This window comes from Carassius carassius, chromosome 14, assembly GCF_963082965.1.
Source record: "Carassius carassius chromosome 14, fCarCar2.1, whole genome shotgun sequence".
Taxonomy (NCBI): domain Eukaryota; kingdom Metazoa; phylum Chordata; class Actinopteri; order Cypriniformes; family Cyprinidae; genus Carassius; species Carassius carassius.
Window position 1 is genome coordinate 22,568,468 of NC_081768.1, and position 15,087 is coordinate 22,583,554.

General features: G+C 38.7%; 1 protein-coding gene across 1 annotated transcript in view; it reads left to right on the top strand.

Annotated features, from left to right (window-relative positions):
* Positions 1-644: 644 nt before the first annotated feature.
* Positions 645-15,087, top strand: part of LOC132157607 (collagen alpha-1(XXV) chain-like) — a 42,886-nt gene continuing 28,443 nt past the window's right edge. Inside the window, exons 1-2 of the mRNA XM_059566958.1 lie at positions 645-1,272; positions 5,997-6,066. Of these exons, the coding sequence (XP_059422941.1) occupies positions 988-1,272; positions 5,997-6,066 (355 nt within the window). The 5' untranslated portion in view covers positions 645-987. The remainder of the gene's footprint in view (positions 1,273-5,996; positions 6,067-15,087) is intronic.

The window sequence follows — 15,087 nt, forward strand, 5'->3', positions numbered from 1 at the left end:
ATATATATGAAATCGTTAAGTGGTTTGTTGAAAACATTCATTCATTCATTTAGTCAGTCAGTCAGTTATGTATCTTGTAAATCTCTAAACTAATTTAACCATTGTCATATATATATATATTTGGTATAGGCGACAGGTATCAAGACAAAATCAAGATGAACTCTGAATACTGGCTTGACAGTCTTGTTTAAAGGTTAAAATAGTTTCAAAATGCTTGAAGTTTGAAGGTTTTATAGGCCTTACAGAAAGTCATAAGGCCTACAGTTAAATGACTTTACAAACCAGTGGAATAAACTTAATTTTTCCATTTTTAATTCATGAATTCCTCTTCATTCAAATTCAGTGGAGTGTGGCCAATTCGATTAGTAGGTAGCGATTTTTGATGCATTTAGCACGCTCGTTAATTTGTAGTCTCATGTTTTGGTAACTAAAACGTTTGAAAACACCCCCTTAATTTGCACTTAGATGTGTGGATGACTAAACAGTTTCTCATAATTATGATTGTTCACTTCATGCATTGATTCAGCAAGGCAGCACCTAAAAATATCGTTCTCCAGAGCCGGATCAAAGCCGGGGTCAGCTCCTCCGTGAATCCCGCCCTACCGTTTAGCCTAAATAAACCGAGAGGAGGGGCTTGTCCGCGACAGAGGGTAGAGAAGGGTCCCGTGGTGAGCGCTGCAGAGCCGTGTACCTTGTGTCAGGACTCAGGTTTCATTCTGAGAGAGACTCAAGCGCGCAGCAGTGAGACAAACCCGTCAAATGGCACGACCGAGGCACACAGACTCCCACTAGAGCCGGAGCTCACTCTAACATTATCTCCATGCACTTGAATGAGCAGCATGCCTCAGTTGAGGTCGTTTTGAAGATTGATATTTTCACGTGAAAAGCGTTTTAATTGCCTGAGAGGAGAACTTTAATTAATTTATTTGAGCAAGACCCCGTTCAGTCGTAGATAAACATCATATAGCCTACATAAGTCTCACAGACATGGAGGACATGAAGTTGCGAGTATCAGCTCAGTCCAGTCTGGAGAGGACCTGCGGTCAGCATCCCTGCCAAAAGCGCCTTCTGACGAACTGGAAGGACGCGTGTGCAATCTTCGTGTGTTTGATCTCGTTTGGAGTTTGTGTGTTGCTCTACCTGAGGACTTCAGATCTGCAGTCCAGGGTGCTCAGTTTGGAAAAGGACAGAGACCCCCGTGTCTCCAGTTGGATCTCTCTGGAACAGGTGGAGCCTGTCCTGTGGAGTCGACTGGATCAGATATTAGAGGAGGTGAGCGGTGACTGTAGATATATAATAATATCTATCCATACATATACAAGGTATTTGCTTGAGTCATGTGTGCGAGGACGGAGTGAAAGAGATGTTCATAGTGTCCCAATTTGTTGAAGTCTCAACAAGAGTTTAGAAGCGCGCTGTTCAGAAAGTTCAATGAGCAGAGAGACTTTAGAATATGATGTTTATATAATAATAATATATAATAGGTTTTTCTGGAACTACGTTTATGTGTGTTAAAATATGCATTTAAATTGAAATTGATGATTTCAAAAGATTTTAGTTTGTTTATTGGCCCTAGCGCGTTTGTTTACGCGCTTTCACGGCGCACATTTGAGCTCCGTGGACTTTCAAACGCTAATGCACACGGACCAGAATCATAAAACTCACAAAACGAATTACTACTTTCTTTTTTAGTTTAACTTGCAGAGAAAATAACTTTTATACTGACTTTAAATAAACTAACCCGTTAATATTAACATTTTACCCAGTAAACGTCACACATAAGTAATAAATAATTAAATCCTGATTAATGAATTAAGTTTAGTATGTACTATAGCTCTCCAAATGCCAGATCAGTCTCTTTTACATGGCTCAAATTTTTCACATCCTCTTTAGCATTGCTCTAGAATGAGTGTCTATAAATAACACAATCATATTGCCAAAATTTCCTGCTGCCATTTGACACATCCATTAGTGTAGTTGTCTAACTACACTAAAATTGCACATAATTGATGTGATCCAGTAGATGCCCCCCTATTATCCACACTAGACTGAATTTCAAGCGAAGTGTGTTCAGCTACTGAAAGCTGTGACTGCTGTTGTTATCAAAACTATAATTTACATCATGCAAGACCTGTTGAACATATTGTGTCACCAAAGGTCCACCTGTTTTACATCAACAATCAAGCAGTTAGGGCGCTCGCCAACTTTAGCGCTGGCTGAGCACTGCATCTGTGTAGAATAGGATTGAGCTTAAAGTGGTTAGGTGGAGAAAAGTGAGATATATACACAGTACGTTGCCTGCGGCCATGGTCCCTTCATACTGGCCTCTGGTGGTTCATCACCTAGCTGCATTTAAAATATTTGAGGTGTTAAAAGTATCTTGGGTAGAATTTTACTCAGGGAAAGGCTGCCGTCTCATCTGTGGTTTATAATGTAATAGAGTCTGCAGAGGATGATGGAGGTGAATATTTAGTGTGTTAATGAGAGTACGCCAACTGGAGTATAGAGGCTGCCAAGTGTGAGTCAATCAGAGGCTGAGTGTGATTACAGTATCTGAATAATGTTGAGTCATTTACAGGTGGATCTTACTGAAATGTGTCAAGAACAAATCCAGGGCATAAAAATATGCAAAAACAGGCATTTTAACATGCAAAAACCAGATAAAGAATTACAGCCTTATTGTAATGAGAATGTAATGGGAGTCGTCCTTCAGAATAATTGCAATTACTAATAGTAAAATGTCCACATGCATTACAGTAATGAGAGTTTTGGGGGAAATGTGCTTAATTGTAGTGAAAACATGCTAAAATAGGTTTCAGTTTTATTTAATACTGATGGGCCTTTGAAAAGAATCTGAAATGTTTAACTCAGGGGTATTCTGTTATCAAGGGCAGATGTTTTTCATAGACATATTGACAACCAACGTTTCAGCATCACCATGAAATTGCATGTATGTGTCTCCATTAAAGCTGAGGAACGTATACATTGGAAGGGCCTGTTGAAGGTTAGAATGGTGCTGATTTCACAATTTATAACAGAATGTGCCTTTAGGGGTGTAATCAAGATCTGTTAATGGGGGAAAGTAGCTAAACGTGAGTGAGAGAGCGAGTAAGAGAGAGAGAATGAAAGAATTGGAAAGAGCAATAGAGTTTGGCCCGCAGGCACAAAGTCTGGGGGTCTTAGTAGTAATCGGACATTGGAATTGTAAAACATTTTGTCATCCTTTCAAAATAGATTGTTAAAACCAGATCAAATACTGGGCATCGAGTTACCATTAAAGCAGGGAGGCAGAGAATGCCACCTCCCTCCCAACCTATCCCTGCAAACCCTGGGGCATCAGCTGTCTCATGCCATTACTGCAGCCTTACCATTTACATCACGTCATCTTAAAATCAGCATGAAACGTTCGCAAACCATTGCGCTGCCATAGAAGAACCACTTTTGGTTCCCCAAAGAACCTTCCAGCAAACAATTCTTAAATAAACCATTTTTCTCTCGTAGTGTAAAGAACATTTCAATGATTTAAAGACCTTTTTTTCCCCACTATAAAGAACCTTTGGTCCAATGGAAAGATTCCATGGATGTTGTAGAACCATATATTCCACTAAAGAAGCTTTGTTTTTAAGAGTGTAATCATTTTCAAGTTTTAATAAGGTATTTTGTGAGAAATAATGGAGGACAGGACCTGATGTAGAATTGACTGGATTGTAAAAAGTGGGTGTTGCAATCCAAAATAAAGCCAGATGGTTAAAAAAAAAAACAATTATTCGGCACATCAGCCGAAAAGGAGAGCCGTTTCAGAGACATCCAAGTTATTACTTTTTGATGAAGGATTACAAAAACAAACATTTTTTTTCCTCTCTGTCTCTTTGGAATAACGTGCACAGATGAATCATGCACAATAGAGGTGCGTATTAAGAACGCAAATAGGGTCATTGTTGATTTCATGTTGACTTTAAGAACACCTTTATTCGGTCATAAAGGAACACACCCTATCAGATTTAAATGCTTCAGTAACTTAATGTGCTTCAAAATAAAAGCTAAGTCTTTGTTGCTTTAGATCTTGTTCAAGGTGCTTCCCCTCAATGTAACCCTTCATGCTTACTTTTCATCACTGGTTATTGTTTGCTCAATGTGACTGCATTATTGTGAACTCTTATATTTAAGTGAAATGGGGTTTTGGATGCACTTTTTCATGGTTTGATGTAAAAAGAAAAATTGCAAATGCTTAGGATATATTCTAAAGAAACATTTTATTTGGGAATGTGGCACTGGAAAATCGTGAGTTAAAGCTCTGGCAAACCCTGTAGTGTGTAGATTATCCCTGGACATTGCTTCTGTGGAAAAGCAGTTTACACACAGCACAGATTCCCTCCAAATTGTAATGCATTTTCCATGGCTTCTGTGCTCACGGAACAACCGTCTGTGGGTTAAACCTGCTGTCACACATACCGTATATTTTAATCTTAGCCTTTTTTAGGTTTTCCTTTCTTCTTTACCTCCATAAGCTCTTTCTGTTTTACAATAACTGTAGAGCTGCCCAGTTCAGTAGGGTGGAAAAACTTCTACAATAGCTTGTAGTGTCTGAGAGCGGTTTGAGTGAAGACCTCTCCAGCTGGGAAGAGGGTTTGCCAGCAAAAAACCAAATAAAGCCCTGGAACGATCCATGGTTAATATAAACTGAGGTAAGAAAAATGTCAGATAGCAGCCTCAGAATTATTTAGCCTCAATGTTTCAATATTAGAGGAGAGGAATGACCTGTAGTACCACAATGCAGATGCCTGACAAACTTTATAATTCAGTCATAAATGTAGCCAGTCAATGATTGTTCTGCCAGTGAAATGGCACTGCATACAGTGGGTATGTCTGTTATAGCTGCGGTTTTGTAAGCTTGGGCTAAAAATACGGTAGTAGCTCTGTTTAATTTCTCTTTTATGGAAATTTCATTTTTTAAAGAGCACAAACTAATAGTGTTCACTTTGAAACCTTCACTACCCTGCAGTTTCCAATTCAGTTTTGGAAAGTGACCTACACATTTGTAATCAAATAACTAACATGTTACCTGTCAGTGCCCTCACTGCTAATAGAGCGAACGGCTCCAGAAGGTATGCAGAAACAATAGAAGTTGTGCCCTGGTGAAGGTCAGACTGCCAAATATACTTAAGCTTCTTAAATCAGTTTAAAAATAACTTTTCAGTGAGAAAATATATATATATATTTACCAATATTTTCATTTTAATTGTAAAATGTTGTAATGTGTAATTTTTTTATGTTTATATTATAAAGTTATTTAATAAAAAATTTTTTTCATGAGAGTGTTTTCTATACTACAAAATTTTTGCTGTTTAAAAAATTTACTGAAAAAAATCAATACTTTTATTCCGCAAGGACATATTTGATGACATTATTGATCAGATGTTACATTAAAGACATTTATATTGTTACACAAGATTTATATCTCAAATAGATGGTGTTCTTTTGAACTTTCTGTACATCAGAAAATAAATAACAATAAAATCCTGAATTAAATTATAATGTTTCCACACAAAAGCTTTTAGCAGCTTTTCAGCATTAATAATAATAAGAAATGTTTCTTGAGCAGAAAATCAGCATTTTATAATGCTTTGTGAAGGATCACACAGAAGATTGGAGTAATGATGCTGAAAATTCAGCTTTACCATCACAGAATCAAACTGCATTTAAATTTTAATATTTTATTAAATATTAATAATAATGTTTTCATGTGTTTTTACATTTTATTAATATTTTACAACATTACTTGGTGAGCATAAGAAACTTCCTTCAGATGTTAGGAGCCCAAACTTTTGTATAGTCTTGGTTCAAACTGCAGTGAATGTGTGGGAAATGTTTGCATGGATAACAAATAAAGACTTACACACTAACACTAACCAGAGTAGATTTTTTATTATACCTTATATTCAATGTGGTAATTTTCTGCACAGCTGACTTCAAATGTCCTGTTTGTTTATTTCCAGAAATTAGCAGCACGTCTGCCGAAGCTCCGGGCGGCTCGGGATGCACCTCACAGCTGCAACTGTCCACCAGGTACGTCATTTAACCCCATCCACCCACAGCTCGCCCCTCATCAATCTCTACACACCTATGATACGTTGTGTCCGAAATCGCATACTTCCCTACAATATAGTAGAGGAAAAACAGTATGTGAGACGAGTAGTATGTCTGAATTCATAGTATTAGAAAAACGAAATTCGAGAAAAGTAGACGACTACTGCCTACTTCTTCCACCCGGCTTCTGAAGTGCACATTCGATGGACACTTTACTTTCCCATGAGGCCACGGCGACTGATGCTGGTAGGTCATGTGACAGTAACAACTTGGCAGATGTAGTACGTACGAATTCCATTTCATTTCATTCGTACTACCCATATTCTTGCTACATAGTATATGCTTTTTTTAACGGTCGTGAAGTAAATACAAATTCAAATGTAGTACCTATTCAGACAGTACGCGATTTCGGATGCGTGTGCGCCGCCTGTCATGTCTTATATGCAGTTTAATGTATGTTGCGGTTAAGCCTTTTGAGCTTTCCTTCCATGAAACAGTCTTTTGTCTGCAGGTATGTGAAGAGATGTGATCAACTAGATCTTATTTCCCATGTAATATAAATGAGTGAAAAGAGCCTCCTCTCCCAGACCCATTCACTGGTGCCCTCGGACTGGCATTGCTGTGGTGACAGGTGCAGTCGTATTTTCAGGCACTGTTGGCAGTTGTTGCTTTCACTTTGTGTTGAGCGGGTCGTGATGCAAGCCGGAGTGTTGGGATGGCGTCATCTGGCCGTTCCTGAGCGCAGGGAACAGTCAACAAGGTTCACAGAGTACGACTAACAAGTCACATCCGTATGTCTGACAGGGCATGTTAACTCTTTGGGGGTTACATTTGTAATTTTTTTTATAAATTAAATATAAGAAAAATTTATAGTAAGTATTTAATAAATGTATTTATACAGTTGAAAAATATTATAGAAAATTCATTATTAAATATCTAAACATATTTTTGAAATGTAAATTAAATTGTATGTTTGGGTGTATATATAATATTAAATAAATGTGGAATTAATATTAAATAATGATAAATTATATAAAATAATTTATACAATGAATAATATTTTAGAATATTAAATATCTAAAAATCAGATGTGTTTGTGTATGTATTTATTAATACTGTCAAATGATTAATCGCGATTAATCGCATCTAAAATAAAAGTTTTAGTTTACATAATATATGAGTGTATACTGTGTATATTTATTATGTATATATATAAATACAAACACATGCATGAATATTTTAAGAAAAATATGTTATGTTTATATATTAAATATATTTATATATAATATAAAATATAATAATATACATATATAAATGTATATACATGTAAATATTTTCAAAATATAAGTTGTATGTGTGAGAATTTTTATATACATAATAAATATACAAAATACTCACTCATATATTATGTAAACAAAAACTTTTATTTTGGATGCGATTAATCGTGATTAGTCATTTAACAGCACTAATATATATATATATATATATATATATATATAAATATATATATAAAGATAGATAGATAATATTACATACAAATGGTATAGATTGTGTTTATATATAAATATAAAAAATATATAAATATATATGTGTGTCTGTGTGTGTCTGTGTGTGTGTGTGTGTGTGTGTGTGTGTGTATATAGAGAAAATAAATACAAAATTTGAAATATTAAATAATAATAAATCACACACACACACACACACACACACACACACACACACACACACACACACACACACACACACACACACACACACACACACACACACACACACACACACACACACACACACATTCAATTGGCTTCAATTCTAATAGCCTTTCACTTTTTCTACTAACTGCGAAGCTTAGCAGCTACATGTTAACTTGCTTCCCTAACAGAAACTCCAGATGTCAGTCATTAGACAACCCCTTGTGTTCAAGCCTGTGCTTGTGTGTGTGTGTGTGTACTGGTATATATGGTTTATGAGGATGTGTATAATGACATGGGTACTACAACGTAAACATGGTTTATGAAGACATTTCCTGTGTCCCTGTAAAACAAATGGCTTAAAAAAAACATACAAAACAGTGTTTTATGAAATAAAAAAAATTGCCAGTATAGTTTTCTGTAAGGAGTAGGTTTAGGTTTAGGGCGAATGGCGATAGAGAATACAGCTTGTACAATATAAAAACATGCCTATGGAGAGTCCCATTAACCACAAATGCAAGTGTGTGTGTGTGTGTTTGTTGTGTTTGTGTGTGTGTTTACACATCTCTGAGAACCATCCCAGATGGTACAGACATCTCCTTGTTAATTAGGCTAGTCAGTACTATTCATTGTTGTGTTAACTGAGTGGGAAGTGACTTCAGACAGCGTAGTGAAACCAGTTTAAGATGAACATGTCTTGGATAGGCACTTTTGAACCAGGTGTTGGGACCGTTTAACAGCAGGCATCCCAGATAATGGCTGTGCCGTGGGAGAGTGTCTGATCTCGCAATACAGTTTGTCTCCAACCATTTGATGTAAACCAGGCAAAATATCAGCATAAAATATGTCCACTGACTCTAGATACAGTACAGTTTGTATACATTGTGCAGGTTGTTTATTATGTATGCGTATAAATACTATGTGTATGTAAGGAAGTGTCCGCATATATGTTTTTCCCCATGTCACCAGCTGCCGCTTGTCAATCATTCCAGCACGCAGTGTTCAGATGGCTTCCATTCCATTGTTTATTTTGAGTGCTCAGCGGTGGGTAATAGTCTGTGACTCCTTCATCAAACACACATACTCGCTTGTATACATATAGCATTGATTTAATGTTTGAGCTACAGCTGAGGCGTAATAACTTTTCTATCCACAAAGGTGTAGTTGTACGAACACATCAACAAAATAGTGCTTTAGCGTATAGTTAGCGCTTCCTCTTCCAAGTTCATAAAGAATGCCATGTGAATGTCAAGCTCAGTTCAGCCCAAGGACAGTATATTATTATTCTTGGCTTGGCATGTTTAAGCGAAGATGATGTGTGGTGTGACTGTCTCTGAGAGTACCTGGTGGTTTTATACACAAAAAAAAAACTGTTTCTCTTGCAGTGCTACTATGCTCTCAAACCAGCTGGCATATGGGCTTGGGGAATGTTTCGACACATCCAAATTAGTTTATTTTTTCTGATTTTGCAAATCTCAAGGGGCTTCAGAGGTTAAGTTCACTCAACTCGTGTTTAAAAACCCATTTGGCTCATTCTCATTCACTCGGAAATCCTCTAAGATTTGTTTTTATTAACAAAGTCAGCGTCGGTTCATACACGCAACTGTTTTCCCTCCAGCACTGCACATTTCAGCACTAAAGTAGTAACAGTGCCACACATTCTTACTGTGAAGAAAGCTAGAATCTAGAATAACTGGGGTGTGCATCTGCTTAAAAAATACAAAATTATGTTTTTCTTTTAAACCCTCCCCCTTTCTTTTCCCCCCATTTCTTTTCTTTCTTTCTTTCTTTCTTTCTTTCTTTCTTTCTTTCTTTCTTTCTTTCTTTCTCCATCCTTTAATGCATGAGAGGAAAAAAATAATAAATAAAAAACTATTGACAATATGAAAAATGTTAAATAAATATTAAAATATGAAACAAAGAAATAAATACATCGTATAGTAATAATACTATTGCCCTGTAATAAAAAAAATCAAGTATTTACAGTACAGACCAAAAGTTTGGACACACCTTCTCGTTCAAAGAGTTTTCTTTATTCACACTGAAGGCATCAAAACTATGAATTAACACATGTGGAATTATATATGGAATTATATACATAACAAAAAAGTGTGAAACAACTGAAAATATGTCATATTGTAGGTTCTTCAAAGTAGCCACCTTTTGCTTTGATTACTGCTTTGCACACTCTTGGCATTCTCTTGATGAGCTTCAAGAGGTAGTCACCTGAAATGGTCTTCCAACAGTCTTGAAGGAGTTCCCCGAGAGATGCTTAGCACTTGTTGGCCCTTTTGCCTTCAGTCTGCGGTCCAGCTCACCCCTAAACCATCTCGATTGGGTTCAGGTCCGGTGACTGTGGAGGCCAGGTCATCTGGCGCAGCACCCCATCACTCTCCTTCTTGGTCAAATAGCCCTTGATGCCTTCAGTGTGACTCTACAATTTTCATAGCCATGAAAATAAAGAAAACTCTTTGAATGAGAAGGTGTGTCCAAACTTTTGATCTGTACTGTATAAAAGTACATTAATATTTGTGTCTAAATTTCAAACATTAAACCATCTTGCTTTTATTTAGGCAGTTTGCTGGAAAGTAAACAAAGGTTTTCGAGTGAAATGCAGCACTGTGTTCATTTACATGCTTACAGCTCATGATACAGTGTTTAGTGACTGGTCATACAATCAATTTTATTTTAATATATCATGCAACCTTAGCTATTAAAATATTTGTCACATTCCGTTTTTTAATATTTTATACTGATAATCTTATAAAATCTTTACGTAAATTCCCCTCACTTGAAATGCTGCTAAAGAAGAAATGCTCTGATGGTGTATGTTTTCATTAACAATTTAAACCTTGATTTTTTTCTCTTGCATTGAGGATTAAAATGATTTATGTGACCACAGAATGTTTTGTGTGATGATTTATTAGCTGCCAAGAGCATGAAACCATTGAAAAGACATTTAGAAACCAAACACTAAAACAAACCAGCTGAAATGACTTTAATACTTAAAAAAATATTTAAGTACATTTCAATCTTTGATTTAGTTTACTTCTGTACGATAAACAGTTTTTAGGTTGTTGAGTCGCCGCTTTATAAAACCAGTTAAGCACTAGTTTATAAGTGTTTTAGGTTCATTTTCAACGTTCGTGTTGTTTAGCTGTGACCTTCTGAACAGATGTGTATATATAAACATTATTAAAAAAATGTCATCCATGGCTTATCGTAGATGGGTGGATGTGTGACAGTTCTGTTAACAGCGACTAAAGCAATGTCGCTATTTAGTCATCAGAGAAAACAAGAACGTAGAGTGTATACATAACGACAATGATTTATAGCTCCAAAAAATGTTTTTGGAGCGCTGTGTTTATCTGCCCAGCCTCTTCACTAGTATCGAAGGGTCACGGTGACGTGAAAACCAAATGCACGCGTCTCGATGTGTGAATGAACTGTGTAGACAATTGTGGCATACTGAAGGATTTGATGCTCTTTGTTCTAGCAAAGATTTGTAAAAATGATCCTGGAGGCACTTACTGCCAACAGCTTTGTCAGTGTACAGGAAAACTCCCATGACAGTTAGATTGAATCCAGGCTCAAGCACCCAGAACCCTCTTGAATCCACACATTGTTTCCTGAGAAGCTGAATGGCACTTTCTTGGATGAAGTAGTAGGAAACAGAGAGAAAGAAAGAGACGGCCGCCCTCTCGGCTTCTATGTACCACACCCCCCCCTTGCTTTCATTTCTGAAAAACCAAAGAGCTGATTGCCTGAAGTATTTAGCGTCTTTGTGACTGGATTCCGACCGCAGACCATCATGGGTGGCTTTAGTTGTATCACCAGGGGTCGTAAGGGATTGAGTAAGAGGGCTATCTTTAAACGTGTGCATCACGGACACCTCTCTGTTGGTCCTCTGTTGGATTGCTTTGGGTGCTATAAAGAGCGGGACCATGGATTTCATTGCATGGGATTAATCACGAGTACAACAGGAAGGGTGAGAGGCCTCTAAAGCCCCAAGCTTCGCTGCAGGAAGTGACATTTGGCAGTTTACCTGGATGCGGTCCGAAGAGAAGCCATATCTAGCGTGTGTAATCTGAGCTTGACTCTGGGAACTTAATGTATGACGTATTTGCCATATTTAACATCTCCATCATCCCAAAATGCTCAACACAGCCAAGAGGAAATATGTGTGTTACTCAGAAGGTAATTGAGTTCTCAGTTACACTTCAATTAATTATCAACTCAAATGTTTTCCTAATATGACTTAGTAGAATCAAAAATAGACACAAATGAGGCTATTGCTGACAAACAGCAGGAGTACTATAAAATGCAGATGCGTAGTATAGCCAGAATTTGGTGAGAAATATTTAGGATCTTCCGTACCTTAGTATCTCGGCAAGTCTGAGCACAGTTTGAGACCTTGTTGTGATATCTTCTGAAATTCTCAAGACCCTAATGAGATGACTAGGGTATTTTCTCATTAGGGTAAGCCAAAATCTCTACATTTTAATCACATTGAAATTACAGAGATATAAAAGCAACTGAATTTGTGGGAGAGACGGGTCACATCTCAAAATGGAAACCACCGAGTTTTTTTTTTATCAACACATAATATATCAAACATTTTTGTGAAAATCTGTAATGGAAACAAGGCCAGTCATTGACATTTTGTCATTGACAGTCATGCTTATGTACTTACTTATGTGTCAGCATGGAAAATGTGACTTTTATTCTTATTTTGAATGGATCATATACAGATATAGCAAGCAATAAGTGCCTCCTATGTCATTACATAAGCTGTCAGTCACTTAAGTTGAGCATAAGCTTACTCTTACAAAAACTTATGTTATAATAAATGAAGCTGTCTGCACTACACAACAAAACTCATGTTTGATGGAAAGGGTTTGCAAGTGTTAACTTGTGCTAAACAAAAAAAACATTTTGAGCGTTATTGAATTGAGTCTTAAGGGGACCTGCACCTGTCAAGTTTGAGATTTTGGGCTTTTTGGTTCTCTATAAAGTCTTTTTTCAGACTAGTGGAAAGAAAACATCCAAAAGACACTGTTAAGTGTTTATTTTATTGCACTTTATCTATTTGTGTTAAAATATTTCAATTACAATACATATGTGACGAGTGGGGCGGGGCCGAGGGACATGGGAGCGAGGCCGGTGGAGTGATTGGAGATGAACTACACCTGTTCGACCCACCGGTCTCGAGGCCCACGGAGGAGATGGAAGGATATAAAACTGGAGCGACGACAGTGAAGGACGAGAGAGGACCAGGCCTGGGCATTATTTTAGGTTTTGGTTTTATTTGAGCGCACCAGTCGTCCGTGAGGGGCTGGTGCGCTGTTTTGTGTTTATTTTGAATAATTAAAGTTACATTTCGATTGTCCGCCGGTTCCCGCCTCCTTCTTCCGGATGAATATGAAGGTTTAAACAATTACAGTGGTGCCGAAGCCCGGGAGAAGGAGGGACGCGCTGCTGAAGATCCCTCGCCGCTGTGGTGAATCCGCGGTGCCAACGAGCAGGCGAGGAGTGTGCCGCCATGGACGCTCGAGGCGGTGGGCTGGAGCGAGTTGCCGGGGACGGGCGAGCTCGCTACCGGCCGCCCACGATAGGGAGGGGCGGCTGCCGTCCCTGAGGGAGCGGAGGAGTCTGCGCCGTTCGCCAGGTGGCCGGAGCCTGCTGCCATCCGCCGGAACGGGGAGGAGCAGGGAACGGGGGACTCCTGCCGGCTGCCCAAAACCGGAGGAGCCGTCGCCGTCCACCGGGCGGCGGAGGAGTGTCGTGCCGTCCGCCGAGGGCCGTCCAGTGCCACCGCCAGGCACCGCGGAGGAGATCGCCCAGCTGGTGGAGGGCCGAGCAGCGGTGCGTCTGGGAACCAGATTTTTTTTTTCTTTTTTTTTCTCCTCTCTCCCCTCTCTCGTCTCTGTCGCTCCTCCTTCCATCTCCTTTTCTCTCGCCTCGTCCGTCCTACCCCCAGATTCCCGCAGGTCCCCGTGAGCGGTCCCCCCCGGAGGGAGGGGGGGGGGAGTAGAGCGCAGTCTCGGGAGTACCCCCCGGCCTGCGAGGGGCAATGGGGGTATGTGACGAGTGGGGCGGGGCCGAGGGACATGGGAGCGAGGCCGGTGGAGTGATTGGGGATGAGCTACACCTGTTCGACCCACCGGTCTCGAGGCCCACGGAGGAGATGGAAGGATATAAAACTGGAGCGACGACAGTGAAGGACGAGAGAGGACCAGGCCTGGGCATTATTTCAGGTTTTGGTTTTATTTGAGCGCACCAGTCGTCCGTGAGGGGCTGGTGCGCTGTTTTGTGTTTATTTTGAATTATTAAAGCTTCGTTTGATTGTCCGCCGGTTTTTACAGAAGGATTTGTTCATGTATAATTTGCCTGATTATATACATTTGAATCCCCCCAAAATGTGAACATATAGCGTTTTCTGTCCGTTCTAAGCATTTTCTGAATTGTGGAGTGACAAAAATGAGATACCCAAAATTCCCTCTGTAAAAATTTTTGACTCTTAATATGTCTAAAAAATGAAACAAGAATTTTTAAACTGACGTCATCCAGTGTTTAGATTTTTGTATGCAAATGTATGCAAATTAATGCATATATAATTAAAATAATAACTCATTTGCATATCTAAACCTAACAGTTTTTTTTATCCTGTTCATCTGCAGTAAACACCTCTGATTGGCCATTGCATTCAAATGCTCGACAGACATGTCTGTGATTTGCTACACTGCTTAATGCTGCAAAAACAAGATATGAGGCTCCTTAAAGCATCTTTGATGCTCTTCAAAGAAATCTCACACAAATACACATGGGAGTGTTTGAAAGCATTTAGAAATTTTTGAAATTTCAGTATTGACAGGTCATAACAGTAGCTAATCTAAAGACAGAATTGTTTGTCTTGCCTAAAAAAGCAAAAATGTTTTCTTTGTAGACAAAGCTACCCTCACAAATAGAAAGTATAGAAAATGTTTTGCAGCTTATTGGTTTTTGTGGTACGGAAACATTGGGATTAAATGACTTTTTATCAGTTGTTGCTTTATTGTGTCACACTTGTTAGAATACAGTGTAATGCTCTTGCATTATGGCTGTTGCATTGCATACGGTACAAAGTGTCAGAGATGTCAGAGCGTCTCCAGAGCTCCCACAGGGATATGGTGCACACAGCAAATGGCATTCGGGGCACTCAGAGAACGCCCAATGCATTGCCTGATGACAGACCAATGCAGACCCTCAGGACTGGATCAAAGAGCACTGCGGTGTGTGTTGGTAAGAGAGAGAGAAATACACAGAAAGA